Source organism: Pelophylax lessonae (genome assembly GCF_965119305.1).
Source record: "Pelophylax lessonae genome assembly, chromosome: 11".
Taxonomy (NCBI): domain Eukaryota; kingdom Metazoa; phylum Chordata; class Amphibia; order Anura; family Ranidae; genus Pelophylax; species Pelophylax lessonae.
Genome location: NC_138778.1, coordinates 41621902 through 41638652, shown reverse-complemented (window position 1 = coordinate 41638652; position 16751 = coordinate 41621902). Strand labels below are relative to the sequence as shown.

The 16751-nt window shown below is 46.3% G+C and overlaps 1 protein-coding gene across 1 annotated transcript in view; it reads right to left on the bottom strand.

Moving 5' to 3' along the window:
- Nucleotides 1-9729, bottom strand: part of DHX35 (DEAH-box helicase 35) — a 110128-nt gene extending 100399 nt beyond the window's left edge. Inside the window, exons 1-2 of the mRNA XM_082272917.1 lie at nucleotides 9472-9729; nucleotides 169-296 (exon numbers count right to left, since the gene is read on the bottom strand). Of these exons, the coding sequence (XP_082129043.1) occupies nucleotides 169-296; nucleotides 9472-9658 (315 nt within the window). The 5' untranslated portion in view covers nucleotides 9659-9729. The remainder of the gene's footprint in view (nucleotides 1-168; nucleotides 297-9471) is intronic.
- Nucleotides 9730-16751: the final 7022 nt, after the last annotated feature.

The window sequence follows — 16751 nt, the reverse complement described above, 5'->3', positions numbered from 1 at the left end:
GTAAGTGAACCCGGGGACATTTCAGAGGCTATCATTGCTGAAATGCACTAGCCCTGACTGTCCCGGGGGTATTTTTATCTAAATTTTATTTTTCAGGTTCGGAACTCCGCTTTAAGGTTTTTGAAGTTTTGCAGAGCTCAGATACATAATTAACATTTTTTGCTTTACCTTAAAAACGGGAAGCTTCTGTCTTTGTTGTTCTATTGAAAGGGAGGCATGTGGGTTATAGATAACCGAGGTCACTTCAGCATTACTTTGCCTCTCCTCAGCAAGGTTGACACCAGGACCCTCTGTACCTGTAAACACAACACACACATATGTCAAATAAACTCACCCTTAGTAGCTTTTTTTAAATAGAAATTAAATATCTTGAAGATGAAGCAGAGAAAACAAACTGTAAAAAGGGAGGACTTTGTGCTATTCTTGGGATCAATTAGGGATCACCATATCACATCAGCAATCCTGATGCTGGCATGAGTTTGTTAGCGACAAGATTGCTGAAAAACCACAGAGATCATACCTGTCTACTTCCACATATCAATCCCTCGCCAGCTAGATGAGTGGTGCTAAAACGCAGCAGAATGATCGTTGTAGGCAAGGGAGCAATGTCTCACTTATATAGCCAGGATGGGAGCCACACAGGGGAAGCAGAGTATTTCTCCTACCCAGTTTACCCCGCTGCCGCCAACAGGATCGCTAGTGTGATATGGCCCAAGGGTCGATAAAAATAGATTTTTTTTAAAAAAAATAAACAGATTTTTTTTATTTTAAATCGTATTTTTTAAATTTAAATCAGATTTTTTTTTTATTTAACCACTTAAGGACCGAGCCCATGTTGTTCATAAGTTAAAATCAGTATTTTTTGCTAGAAAACTAGTTAGAACCCCCAAACATTATATATATTTTTTTAGCAAAGATTCTGAAGAATAAAATGGCGGTCATTGCAATATTTTTTGTCACGTGGTATTTGCACAGCAGTCTTTCAAACGCCATTTTTTCTTTGGAAAAATTGCATTTCAATGCATTTTAAAAAAATCTAAACAGTAAAGTTAGCCCATTTTTTTTGTATATTGCGAAAGATGATGTCACGTAGAGTAAATAGATACCCAACATGTTACGGTTTAAAATTGCGCTCACCATCGGAATGGCAACAACCTACGGTTAATAAAAATCTCCATAGGCGACACTTTAAAAAATTTTAACCGTTACCAGTTTAGAGTTAGAGAGTAGCTCTAAATTTAAATTATTGCTCCTTGCAATCGCGGCGATACTTCACGTGTGGTTTCATTTGCAGGCGCGACTTCCGTATACATTTCTTTCATGCGCGAGCTAACGGTGACGGGGGGCGGCTAAAAAATGTTTTCAGATTTATTTTATTTTCTTCATTTTAGCACAGGTTTTTTTTAAAACAAAAAAAAAATCTGATCACTTTTATTGCTGTCACAAGCAATGTAAACATCCCTTGTGACAGCAATATGCAGTGACAGGTACTCTTTATGGAGGGATCGAGGGTCTAAAAGACCCCAGACTCCTTCACTACACTTCCATGTATGCAAAACCCCGAAAACTGCATTTTTGAATACATTCACTTTTTGAAACTGACGCCTTTAGCAGCCGAGTAACCCGGATGTGACGTCATGGACGCCTCCTCTGGATTACGTCATCGGAGACCCGATGGAAGCCACATCCGGCTTAGATCGGGGACTCCATCCAGCCGGCGGACGCGCCGGCTGGTTGCTCGGGTCTCCCGGTGGGACGGGAGACCCGGACAGAGCCGCGGAAAGCGGCGGGGACGTCCCCTCCCGCTCAGATTATCGAACGAATTTCCGTTCATTTTTTGTTGCATGCTTGTCCCGTATTGAAAGTGGTTACTTTTATATGAAAATTCCCGTACGACAGAATTCAACTTCAGAAGTGATGTCATGTTTTGAATTGTTTTGTATGTGTTCTTGCATTTCCGAGCATGCGTAATCTTGCTTTTATGATTTTTGACAAAAACTGTACTAAATAAACAAAAATCTTACGTTGTGCCCACGTACGACAAAAATTATATAGCCTGTGCATTCAGTTTTTGTCGTCCAAAAATTTGCAATCGGCTGTCGAAACCACTATACTAACAAACCGAAAATCGGCAGATCGTTCGGATGAAATTTTACTTACGATTTTCTTATCGTGTGTACGGGCCTTTAGTTGGATTTGACCGTGTCAGTGTTTTTAGAAAATTCGGCAGCTACATACCTTTTTTCATATCGCAAATGTGTTGTCACGTGACCACCCGCCGCTCTCATCCCCCGGTCTAAGGACTACAGTGGGAGGGGCTGAGATTCCCATCTGACATCAGTCGGGTGGTCATGTGACTGCACTTTGGAGATATGAAAAAAGGTATGTAGCTGCCGGATTTTCTAAAAACATTGACACTGAAGTAAACTTATTATTACAGAGGGGCTGGCAGGAATATTGATTAGTAACTTAATAATTAATAACTGTTACTAATCAGTATTACAATAGTAAGCTCGGGACATCGGCAAGAGGGGAGGGGGCGGGGTTTTGTTTTATATACACACACACGGACAGGCAGGGAGGGGGGAGGGGAGAGGGAGAGCAGCGGGATAACGGAGGCACGTAAACTGACCACAGTATCATGGATCAGCAGCCATGATTACTGTGGTCAGTTTACAGAGGAAGATACCATTTTTTAGGTCAAGGGGATACCATTTATATGCAGTTTTCAAAGCCTACTACTGGATATGGAGCCATGGATTTTAGGCTTCCTACCCTCAATATTACAAATACTTTCCATCTGGATCATGTAGCCCTACCCTGAGCACCTTAGGACAGATTTTCTGTGTATTGGTAAGTTCCGGCAATTATGTGGAGTAATGTCTCTCTATTCTTCCTTACATCCATTACTATTATGTGGGGTAATCTCTGTTTTCCCTACATTTGTTATTGCTACCATTACTACTATTATGCTCTTTAGGTCTCATCAAAGAACTTACACCTGTAGCAGTGGACATTATTCCTAATGAACAGACCCCTTGCACATCTGCATTCTACTTTACAAGTAAGATATACGGTTATTATTTCTTACTTTTATAAGGTATCATCCATCTCGATATGCTCCTCTGTTACTAGTTTATCATAAGTATGATACAATATACAACATGATTATACCTCTTTTTTCAAAATCTCTATACTTGATTATTATATACACCTTTTATCTTACATTTGTATAGATAGCGACCGGTGTTTAGGTTCCACTTACCCCCTGTATCCGCCCAAAGCCAAATATTTGTCTTGTTTGCTTGGAGGAGGTTTGTCTAACATTAGAGTCATACACATGTGCACTTATTTATAAGTATATTGTATACTATATGATATTATGTATAGTCACTTATATTGTTCTTTTGTTTATTATAAGAATATAATTGTCTGTATACGGGCCTGATGAAGCTTACCGCGAAACGTGTCGACCTTTGAACAGACGTACTCTCATACCCACGCATTTTTTTATATATATTGTATTTCTATTGCATACATGACTTATAATCAGTAGTTATGGTTGTTTGCATATATGTTTGGTGATCTGGACCTTCTCTTTGGTCAGTTTCACCATTTTAGATAGTTATTGGTTTTAATATTTGAACTAATAAATGTTTCTTTTATATACCTTTGTATACACCTGTCTCATGATGTGCCCATAAAGTCCACACATATGTACAGTTGTTTCATACAACTGTTGTTCTTTCGTTCATATATAGATTCAGTACACACAGAGTGATACATTAAGTTCTGGAGGGGGAAGTCTGAAGCAAGGTGTCTTCTATACAGGAGAGTACTCCTAATCTCAGCTCGTTATCTATACAGGAGAATGCTCCTAATCTCAGCTCATTATCTATACAGGAGAGTGCTCCTAATCTCAGCTCGTTATCTATACAGGAGAGCGCTCCTAATCTCAGCTCGTTATCTATACAGGAGAGTGCTCCTAATCTCAGCTCGTTATCTATACAGGAGAGTGCTCCTAATCTCAGCTCGTTATCTATACAGGAGAGTGCTCCTAATCTCAGCTCATTATCTATACAGGAGAGTGCTCCTAATCTCAGCTCGTTATCTATACAGGAGAGCGCTCCTAATCTCAGCTCATTATCTATACAGGAGAGCGCTCCTAATCTCAGCTCATTATCTATACAGGAGAGTGCTCCTAATCTCAGCTCGTTATCTATACAGGAGAATGCTCCTAATCTCAGCTCGTTATCTATACAGGAGAATGCTCCTAATCTCAGAACGTTATCTATACAGGAGAATGCTCCTAATCTCAGCTCGTTATCTATACAGGAGAGTGCTCCTAATCTCAGCTCGTTATCTATACAGGAGAGTGCTCCTAATCTCAGCTCGTTATCTATACAGGAGGAGAGTGCTCCTAATCTCAGCTCGTTATCTATACAGGAGAATGCTCCTAATCTCAGCTCGTTATCTATACAGGAGAATGCTCCTAATCTCAGCTCGTTATCTATACAGGAGAGTGCTCCTAATCTCAGCTCGTTATCTGTATAGAAGACACCTAGGAGCCAGAAATCTTGCGGATTGATAGGGGATCAAATACTTATTTCACTCATTATACGGGTCCTTTCACACGGGCGGTCCGTATTTTTGTTCTGCTCAGTGACTTTTTTTTTTTAAACGACACGGATGCACTTTTGGAGGGTCCGCTCCATATGTCCATTTTTCATCCATCTGTTTGCGGATGAAAAAACTGACATAATGTGTGTCTATGGGATTGCGGATGTCAGCGGATGACACCGCTGACATAGTTACATAGTTTGTGAGGTTGAAAAAAGACATCAGTTCAACCTATGATGTATGTGTGTGTTTGCTGTTAACCGTACATTGTATACCCCTGTATGTTGTGGTCTTTAAGGTGCCCATCTAATAGTTTTTTGAAACTATCGATGCTTCCTGCTGATACGACTGCTTGTGGAAGCGAATTCCACATCCTTACTGCTCTGACAGTAAAGAACCCCTTACGTATTTTAAGGTTAAACCGTTTTTCCTCAAGTTTTAGGGAGTGGCCATGTGTCTTATTGTATTCCCTTTCTCTGAAAAGTTTGTTCCTTATGCTAGGGTCGCCAGTACAGTATTTGTACATTGATATCATATCCCCCCTCAATCGTCTCTTCTCCAGAGAGAATAGGTTCAGTGCTTGTAGTCTTTCCTCATAGCTGATGTCCTTCATTCACCTAATTATTTTTGTTGCCCTTCTCTGGACTTTCTCCAGTTCCAGCACATCCTTCCTGAGGACCGGTGCCCAGAACTGGACAGCATACTCCAGATGTGGCCGGACCAGAGTCTTGTAGAGTGGGAGAATAATCTCTTTATTTCTGGAGTGAATCCCCTTTTTTATACATCCCAGTATTCTGTTGGCTTTGCTTGCAGCGGCTTGGCACTGCATGCCACTGCCAACCCTGTTGTCCACCAGTACCCCCAGGTCCTTTTCCATCTTAGATTCACCCAGAGGTTTCCCCCCTAAAATCAGTTTTTGCGTCCTTTCCGTTTTTAAAAAGGAAGAAAAATAGGGTTCTCTTCCGTCTCAAAAAACGGAGCTGAAGGGAATGGACGCAAAACGGATGTCAGCGGATGGACATCCAATAATGTCCGCAATCCCATAGACATACATTATGTCTGTTTTTCATCCGCAATCGGATGGGATGAAAAACGGACATACGGAACGCCCGTGTGAAAGGACCCTAATGCAAATCAATTTATAACTTTTTTGAAATGCATTTTTCTGGATATTTTTGTTATTCCGTCTCTTACTGTTAAAATAAACCTACCATTAAAATTATAGACTGATCATTTCTTTGTCAGTGGGCAAACCTACAAAATCAGCAGGGGATCAAATACTTTTTTCCATCACTGCAATACTCTGATATTCCTCCTGAAGAAATGCGTTGAGGGATCGCAAGTGTAATACATCTGATGTATATATGTAAATGTGTATTTATTTCCCAAGCAAAGCAATGTCCTTGTTACTATAGGAGAGGTTGTTATGAGCCTTTTATAGAATATTGAACTTTTATAAATAAGGCACTTTTTGGGGTGTTGCTTAACTTTTTTTAAACAAATTATTTTGTACTGAATAAAAATAGATTTTGGTTTTTTAACTTCTCCTTAAAAGTCCAATTTATTCTCAGTAGATTTTTGGTTTTAGGGTTATAACCTGTCATATTTTTTTTGGCATCTGTGTCCCATTAGGAAAATTTCCCTTCACTTCCTTCCTATCCCATAGCCAAAACAGGAATAGAGAGGAAATCCCTTCAGAGTAAAGCTGGGGGGGAGGGGCGACTAATGGAGGCGTTTTGTGAATAGACAAGTGGAGGGGGGTGGCTAAATGACAGTTTTCTTCCATTCTGTGACAAGGAGAAAGGGAGCAACTATCTACAGCATTCAGTAAGAGGTGGGGAGGTATCACGCCTCATGGCTTAAGAACAGTTTTGCACCGTTCTGTAACAAGTGGAGAGAGGATGGTTGTCAATCGTGGCATTCTGTGAATAGACAAAGGAAAAAGGGGTGGTGGCTAATGGTGGCGTTCTGTAAAAGGATAAGGGAAGAGGGGGTGGCAGCCAATCACGGTGCTATGTAATTTGACGAAGGGGAGGCGGAAGGGGTGGCGGCTAATGGTGGCGTCCTGTGAATGGACAAGGGAAGAGGGGGTGGCAGCCAATCATGGTGCTATGTAATTTGATGAGGGGGATGGGGTGGTAGCTAATGGTGGCCTTCTGTGAATGGACAAGGGGAGAGGGGCTACACAATAGTACGGCCCCCTTGTATGAGAGCTGTGCATGCCATGACTGGAGCATCAGCCACATTCACACCAGTGGTGATTGGCCCAGACATGGCGTGGTGACTGGCCCCCGACATGGCAGGAAGTCCAGACAGTGAAGATTGGCCAGGACATGGTGGCGGCAGTGATGATTGGTCAGGACATGGCAGTGGTTTGCGATGATGATTGGTCAGGACATGGCGGGCGGAGATGCTTGGTCAGGACATGGCGGGCGGAGATGATTGGTCAGGACATGGCGGTGGTGACTGGCCAGGACATGGCGGGCGGAGATGGTTGGTCAGGACATGGCAGGCAGAGATTGTTAAGTGCATGGCGGGCGGAAATGGTTAGTCAGGACATGGCGGCGGTGACTGGCCAGGACATGGTGGGTGGAGATGATTGGTCTGGACATGGCAGTGGTGACTGGCCAGGACACAGCGGGCAGAGATGATTGGTCCGGACATGGCGGTGGTGCCTGTCCAGGACACGGCGGGCGGAGATGATTGGTTAGGACATGGCGGTGGTGACTGGCCAGGACATGGCGGGCGGAGATGGTTGGTCAGGACATGGCGGGCAGAGATTAAGTGCATGGCGGGCGGAAATGGTTAGTCAGGACATGGCAGCGGTGACTGGCCAGGACACAGCGGGCAGAGATGATTGGTCCGGACATGGCGGCGGTGACTGGCCAGGACATGGCGGTGGTGACTGGCCCCAACATGGCAGACAGTCCAGGCAGTGAAGATTAGCCAGGACATGGTGGCGGCAGTGATGATTGGTTAGGACATGGCAGCGGTTTGCGATGATGATTGGTCAGGACACGGCGGGCGGAGGTGATTGGTCAGGACATGGCGGCAGTGACTGGCCAGGACATGGCGGGCGGCGATGATTGGTCAGGACATGGCAAGCGGAGATGATTGGTCAGGACATGGCGGCGGTGACTGGCTAGGACACGAAGGGGCAGAGATGATTGGTAAGGACATGGCAGTGGTGACTGGCCAGGACATGGCGGGCGGGGATGATTGGTCAGGACATGGTGGTGGTACCTGTGCAGGACATGGCGGGCGGAGATGATTGGTCAGGACATGGCGGTGGTGACTGGCCAGGACATGGAGGGCGGAGATGATTGGCCAGGACATGGCGGGCGGCGATGATTGGTCAGGACATGGCAAGCGGAGATGATTGGTCAGGACATGGCGGAGGTGACTGGCCATGACATGGCGGGCGGCGATGATTGGTCAGGACATGGCAATCGGAGATGATTGGTCAGGACATGGCGGTGACTGGCTAGGACACGGCGGGCGGAGATGATTGGGAAGGACATGGCGGTGGTGACTGGCCAGGACATGGCGGGCGGAGATTGTTAATTGCATGGCGGGCGGAGATGATTGGTCAGGACATGGCGGCGGTGACTGGCCAGGACATGGAGGGCGGAGATGATTGGTCGGGACATGGCTGGCGGTGACTGGCCAGGACATGGCGGGCGGCGATGATTGGTCAGGACATGGCAAGCGGAGATGATTGGTCAGGACATGACGGCGGTGACTGGCTAGCACACGGCAGGTGGAGATGATTGGTAAGGACATGGCGGCAGTGACTGGCCAGGACATGGCGGGCAGAGATGATTGGTCAGCACATGGCAGGCAGAGATTGTTAAGTGCATGGCGGGTGGAAATGGTTGGCCAGGACATGGTGGCGGTGACTGGCCAGGAAATGGGGGGCGGAGATGATTGGTCAGGACATGGCGGGCAGAGATTGTTAAGTGCATGGCGGGTGGAAATGGTTGGCCAGGACATGGCGGCGGTGACTGGCCAAGACATGGCGGCGGTGACTGGCCAGGACATGGGGGCGGTGACTGGCCAGGACATGGGGGCGGTGACTGGCCAGGACATGGCGGCGGTGACTGGCCAGGACATGGCGGCGGTGACTGGCCAGGACATGGCGGCGGTGACTGGCCAGGACACAGTGGGCGGAGATGATTGGTCAGGACATGGCGGGAAGAGATATTTAAGTGCATGGCGGGTGGAAATGGTTGGCCAGGACATGGCGGCGGTGACTGGTCAGGACATGGCGGCGGTGACTGGTCAGGACACAGTGGGCGGAGATGATTGGTCAGGACATGGCAGCGGTGACTGGTCAGGACATGGCGGGCAGAGATTAAGTGCATGGCAGGTGGAAATGGTTGGCCAGGACATGGTGGCGGTGACTGGCCAGGACACAGCGGGCGGAGATGATTGGTCAGGACACAGTGGGCGGAGATTTTTAAGTGCATGTCTGGCGGAAATGGTTGGCCAGGACATGGCGGCGGTGACTGGCCAATGGCGGTGAGATCTCCCTCAGGAGAGGGTAGTGCTGTATGAACACCATATCACACCATACAATGTACAGAGTTCTGCTGGAACCCCTCTGGGCTCTTGAAGTTGGTGACAGGGTCTCTTTAAGTGGGCAGCATTTGCCTCAGGAGTAGTGAGCCCCTCACCCCTTGTGAACTGTTTCCCACAACCAGCAATGTGCCTCATCGCCCGGTACTTCCAGGCTGACAATAAGGATCGTTCCAGCTCAGTCCTCCCAAATGGGAATCCCCGAGCTCCCCGCACACCGGACCCGGCACCCCGCTAAACCCCTCCCCCGCACCTCGCCCGCCGTTCCCTTACCCGGCTTCCAGAAGCGGATCGGCCCCACGGGCGCCGCCATCTTTGTTGAGGGAGCACGGCGGAGGAAGTGAGCATGCGCGGAGGCCGTGGAGGAGAGTGATGGACAGTCACCATGGTTTCCTTCCGGCTTGTCGGAGAGATCGCAGATGCAGTAGCCGAGCAGCAGAGCGGACAGGGTGCGAGGCATGGGGGTGTGCGGGGCGATGGGGGAGAAGAAGGGAGGAGGAGAGGGGACACAGGGCTGCCGGGAGGGAGGAGGAGGAGGGAGGAGACGGTGATGTAAGGAGGAGGTCAGCATGGGAGGGAGAGGATTTCCGGGGATCACCAGCATCAGCTGTCCTCCATGACCACCGACCGCCTGTGCCAGGAGAGGCCTCAATATTAGAGATCAGCAATTATTGTGCAGATAGCTGTCTATGGATCTCAGTGTGCTTTGTATATTATGTGCAGATCTGTGCAGTCATCCAGTGTGAGACTTCACTTCCTGTAATAAAGACCGGTCACTGCCCCTCCCTCTCCTTGTGCAGGGTGACTGGTCTTGTCCCCGCCCCCTCTGTAGTTTTCTGCTGGCAGCCTGTAGTAGGTGGAGCCTGCTGGGCCCCTCCCACAGCTCTGCTTTCAGTACGGCCTCGTTCACGTTGGAGCAAATTGTCATGCGATTTGACAGGTCAAATTGCATGACAAGTTGCACCCTATTGTTCAAATCAGTGCAACGCCAACTTTGCTGTGAACTTTGAAACCTAGAATGTCTTTCTTTTTTAGGGAGCATCTGAGGTAGCTTGGTAATAAACAGTTAGCTCCCCAAATCATCATGGCGAATGTGGAAAATGTTGCATTTCATTTGGAAAGCAAGGTTCCAGAGTCTGGAGGTAGAAAGGAGAGGCACAGAATCCAAGTTGCATGAGGTCCAATGGGAGGTTTCCACTGTCAGTGATTTGGGGAGCCATGTCATCTGCTGGTGTTGGTCCACTGTGTTTTATCAAGTCCAAACTCAGCGCAGCCCTCTACCAGGAAACTCTAGAGCGCTTCATGCTTCCCTCTGCTGACCAGCTTTATGGAGATGCAGATTTTATTTTCTAGCAGGACTTGGCACCGCCCACACTGCCAAAAGTATCAATACCTGGTTTAATGATCATGGTATCACTGTGCTTGATTGGCCAGCAAACTTGCCTGACCTAAACCCCATAGAGAATCTGTGGGGTATTGTCAAGAGGAAGATGAGAGACACCAGACCCAGCAATGCAGATGAGATGAAGGTCGCTATCAAAGCAACCTAGGCTTCAATAACATAGGGATGTGGCACCACCAATAGCACCCAACACAGGTACCTCTTTTTTGATTAGGCTTCAATAACACCTCAGCAGTGCCACAGGCTGATCGCCTCCATGCCACTCCGCATTTACATAGTGAGGTTGAAAAAAGACACCAGTTCAACCTATGATGTGTGTGTGTGTTTGCTGTTAACCATACATTATATACCCCTGTATGTTGTGGTCTTTAAGGTGCCCATCTAATAGTTTTTTTAAACTATCGATGCTCCCTGCTGATACGACTGCGGAAGAGAATTCCACATCCTTACTGCTCTGACAGTAAAGAACCCCCTACGTATTGTGACAAGAAGTCAGGTAAATCTGTGGGTGTTGTCACAGACGGGAGATACATTTCTGCCTTGTTTAGACAATTCACCAATTACTATCAGGTGTCGGCTGCAGAGATAGCCAGAAAGGTTTAAGGACGTTGGAAAGCTTCAGCTATTCAGAATGAGGAAATGAAGGCCTCTATAAGTTATCCAGAGGATGACTACTGATTGCTGCCTCCTGAGGCTCTGTGCGTTAAGGAGAGCAGTGAGCTGAGAGAGACTTCTGAAGGTGAGGTGGTGTTGACTTTTTCTGTGTGAAAAGAAAACAAATAGACTATTGGTCTTCTGCTGTATGACCAGCAGTGTCTGCCCAGCAGTAGGTTGGGACAGACTCCATAGGTAGGTTCCTGTGTTGTGAAGGTAGACGCCCCAAGTGGCCAGGGTTTATTTTATGTTTTGTTTGATTTATGCTGTTTGAATGCTTGCACTTGTTTCCAGCAAATTGGAAGAATAAACCACAGACCGTTGTTTTCAACCACTCCTCGGCTGTCTCTCTGTGTAGCGAACTCACCCAAGGGGTCACCACACCCACTACCGATCTAACCCCTTACAGTATTTTAAGGTTAAACCGCCTTTCCTCTAGTTTTAGTGAGTGGCCACGTGTCTTATTGTAGTCCCTTTCTCTAAAAAGTTTGTTCCTTATGCTAGGGTCATCGCCAGTACAGTATTTGTACATTGATATCATATCCCCCCTCAATCGTCTCTTCTCCAGAGAGAATAAGTTCAGTGCTTGTAGTCTTTCCTCATAGCTGATGTCCTCCATTCCCCTAATTATTTTTGTTGCCCTTCTCTGGACTTTCTCCAATTCCAGCACATCCTTCCTGATGACCGGTGCCCAGAACTGTACAGCATACTCCAGATGTGGCCGGACCAGAGTCTTGTAGAGCGGGAGAATAATCTCTTTATTTCTGGAGTGAATCCCCTTTTTTATACATCCCAGTATTCTGTTGGCTTTGCTTGCGGCGGCTTGGCATTGCATGCCAATGCCAAGCCTGTTGTCCACCAGTACCACCAGGTCCTTTTCCATCCTAGACTCACCCAGAGGTCCCCCCCCCCCCAGTTATTTATGCAAAAGGAGCCCCGACCAAGTATTGAGTGCATACTATACTGTACATGGACATACTTTTCAGTAAGCCAACATTTCTGAATAAAAATCCTTTTTTTATTGCTCATATGTAATTTTCTGAGATACTGAATTTTGGGTTTTCACTAACTGTAAGCCATAATCATCAAAAGTAAAAGAAATAAATGATTGATATATATCACTCTGTGTGTAACACATCCATATAAAACATATGAGTTTCACTTTTTGAAATAAATTACTGAAAAAAGTTAACTTTTTGATGATATTCTAATTTATGAGATGCACCTGTATACGGCGACAAGGCGGCTCTCCTGGGCAGAATCACCTACCTCACCTATATGATCCCACACTTCCGGGTCTGGAGTGCAAACGCATCGGCGACCATGCTCCTGCTGTGATTGGACACAGCAGGAGCCAATCAGCGAGTCTGGTGGACGATATTTCTGCTGGGACCTTCTGATCATTCAGGACACAGGCAGAATGGCGGTCTGCCTATGTAAACAAGGTAGATTGCCGGTCTGTAAGCGCCGGTTCACATACACGCGACGCTACTTCCCGGGGCGACCTCCGAGATCGCGGTGCGAGCAGCGCGCCGCGACCTCGGAGCGGCCGCCACGGACTTCATAACATTGAAGTCTATGGCGGTCGCCTCCTGGTCGCCCCAAAGAAGCTCCGGACCCTTTTTCTAGGTCGGAGCGACTTGTGTCGCTCGTATTAGAACAGGTCCGCAGCTTCCCTATGGGAGGCGACCTGTGAGGCGACCAGGTCGCCTCACAGTTCGCCCTAGTGTGAACCGGGACTAAAGCAGGAACATGGATCTCTGCCTTCCCATAGTACAAGCACAGGCTAGGTACGCAGTTAACCCCTTAATCGCCCCTGATGTTAACCCCTTCCCAGCCAGTGTCAGTAGTGTGGCGGAGCACATTTTTACAACTGATCATTGTATTAGTGTCACTTGTCCCCAAAAAGTGTCGCTTAGGGCCTAATTCACTATAGCACCTAGTCAGAAAATAGGTGAACTAATGGTAACAAGTGACTAAAATCCATAGAAAACAACTAAGGGTCCTTTCACACAGGGCGGACCGTTTTTTGATCCACTCCGGCACTTTTTTTTTTTTTTTTTTTACGGACACGGATGACACTTGTGTCACATGGTCCGTAGGTCCATTTATCATCCCATCCATTTGCGGATGATAAACGGAGATAATGTATGTCAATGGGATTGCGGATGACATCCGTTTTTGCGTCCTTTCCTTTTTTTTAAACGGAAGAAAAATAGGGTTCTGTTCCGTTCCAAAAAACGGAACAGATCGGAAAGGACACAAATCAGATGTCAGCGGATGGTCATCCGTTGACATCCGCAATCCCATTGACATGCATTACGTCCATTTTTCATCCGCAATCGGATGGGATGAAAAACGGACATACGGACCGCCCGTGTGAAAGGACCCTAAAGGGCCATACACACTATAAGATTTTCTGAAGACTTTTTCCTTCAGATTTAACTTTTCTATGTAGTGTAAGGGTCTGCCAGATTGCATACAAATTGAAAGTGTTTAGGTTTGACCTCATATTATATGGTTTTGGTAAGTCTGAAGGAAAAAGTCTTCAGAAAATCTTATAGTGTGTATGGCCCATAAGTCTAGTCACAAATGGTAATCACTTTAGAATGCGGTGAATAAATAGTCACGAAATCAAATTCACTATAGGTCACATAAATCAGTGACCGTCTAAATCAGTAGTCGTGGTAGAAGCAGGTGAATTGTACATGGAAATAATGTGTAGAGCTTAGTCTCATAGATTAAATGGTTCCTAAACCTGTGATATATTGTTTGGAGATGATCTGCTTTTAAATTTCTTGAAATTTTGTTGTAAAAGCAGAAATATGCTTGAAAGTCTGAGAAGAGATAAATTCACCCTGTTTTTAGAACGCTGTACTGACACAACTGAGCATGCCCAGACTAGAAAACTAGTCACAAACCTGCTCAAATTTTATTTTAGCCCCATGCAATATAGAGGAATTCCGAAATGAGTAATAGGCTGTTGCAGACAATTTGTCAAAATCAACAGCGTTAGGATCACTAAGAGGCTGCCTTGTTTTGTCCCTATGGAACAATCCCCTCTGTAGCGGAGGCAGTGAGCTGTCACTGTGATCACTAGAGATAGAGATGCAGCATTAGCAAAGCATGTGCAGAGCTTTCAGCAAGCTTTGTTGAACCTGTTAAAGTACCGTTAAGTCCAGTTTGTAAATGTTGAACACAAATCCTAATGGAAGTGCTAATTGCCACTTTAGGCAAGCTGTTGGCAGGCTTCAGATCTTCTTGAAGATGGTTGAAAACCTGCTGAAACCTGCTAGCAGCTTGCTTAACCACTTGCCTACTGATCTACAGATAAAGTTTTTCTTATTGCCGATACCGATATTTTGGTCATCGCATATCGGTTACCGGCCGATATTTTCGTACATTAAAAAAACTTTTTTTTTTGACTGGTACTCTTGTGGAGGGATCTGGGGGTCTAAAATACCCCAAATCCCTCCTCTGCACTTAAAAGCATTCAAAACGCCAAGTTTGGCTGTTTTTGAATGTTGTAATTTTTTTTAATTTGGCACCAAGTACCCAGAAGTGATGTCATGACATCACTTCCTGGTTTTTACATGGAGACCCAATCAGAGCCGAGTTCTCTCTCGGGTCTTCTCTTCGGCGGCCATGCAGGCTGGTTGCCCAGGTCTCTCGGTGGGACAGGGGACCCGGGCCAGCCGCAGAAGGCGGCGGGAGGGAGGAGGACTTCCCCTCCCGCTCCTTGTAATGACAGCCGAGCGGCTTCTCAGCCGCATCGGTTGTCATTACAAGACAGCCGACCGTCGGCTATGGACGCCGTTACCGGGGTGATGCCTCTAGCTGCAGGCATCACTCCGGTACAAGCACTTTCCCGAAATATCTGCAATATCGGTAACCTCGGGGGCCGATTCTGATATATCGGGGATAGTGCATATCGGACCCCGATATATCAGCTTTGCCGATAATTGGTCTATCCCTACACTTGCCTACTGGACACTTTAAACCCCATTCCTGCCCAGGCCAATTTTCAGCTTTCAGCGCTGTCACACTTTGAATGAAAATTGCGCGGCCATGTAAAACTGTACCCAAATTACATTTTTATCATTTTTTTCATACAACTAGAGCTTTCATTTGGTGGTATTGATTCACCACTGGGTTTTTTATTTTTTTACTAAGAAAAAAGAAAGGACATTTTGAGAAAAAAGAAAGTTTTTCTTAGTTTCTGTCAGTAAATTTTGTAAACAGGTAATTTTTCTCCTTCACTGATGTGCACTGATGAGGCGGCACTGATAGGCAAAAGGCCATAGGGACACAAAAAATACACACAAAAGAAAAAACTAGCAGGTACACTGATCAACAGTTTAATATAGCCCTCCAGCTGGCTATTGGTAATAATTAGACAAGCCAAAGCGTGCTCTCTATGGATCCTCTGGGTGGCAGGAACACATCTAGACAAAAACACAAAAGAAGAAAGCACAAAACCACACTAGTGTAACTCAGCTTTAATATGGTAAAGTTAAAAACACTACAATGGTCCAACTCCCATTGTGTGAAGATAAGATACAGCATGTAGATTCCACTGTGGCCTGAGGAAGGAGCCCATGCCTCCGAAACGCGTTGTTATGACAACTGTGTGACGTCCACACTTTCCTCCCCTCTGTATCCTGCTTGTGTGAGTTGGTGTGTCCTCGGAGTGCAGGGTCGGCTTGACCGGGTGCATGCCCATTAGGATCTGCACGTCGAGGGTGGTAGTGGACAGCCTCGGATGTGCTGTCAGAATCCGCACCTCTAGGTTGAACGTCCACGGCTCCCCCCTCTCCTGCTGGGATCTTGAGATGGTTTAGTGGAATGGCCACAGTGGAATCCTTTTGCTGTATCTATCTTCACACAATGTGAGTTAGGGATCGAACAATATAGTTTTTTCATTGCCGATACTGATATTTTGGTAATCGTGTATCGGCCGATATGGGCCGATATTTTCGTACATTTAAAAAAAAAAATTTCACATTTTTTTTACTTGACAGGTACTCTTGTGGCGCCAGTACCTGGAAGTGATGTCACGACATCACTTCCGGGTTTTTGCATGAAGACCCGATCAGAGCCAAATACGGCTATGATCGGGCCTTCGGCAGCCGTGCAGGCTGGTTGCTCAGCTCTCCCGGTTGGACGGGAGACCCGGGTGAGCTGCGGGAGGGGGGACGTCCCCTCCCGCTCCTCGTAATGACAGCCGAGTGGCTTCTCAGCCGCATCGGGTTGTCATTACAAGACAGCCGACTGTCGGCTATTGACGCCTATGCAGACATGTGAGGAAAGCACTGAGACACCAAGTAAAATAAAATTCTGGAGCGTACTGCTGCCATCATTCCAAGCATGTGAAATAGGAAATCCTAAGCATGTCAATTTGAAGGGCAGGGTATTCAGAATTCCTAGATCTGCACATGTGTAAACATATTAGTTATCTAAATAAGAACACCCATTATTAATTAGCATTTTTTTTAAA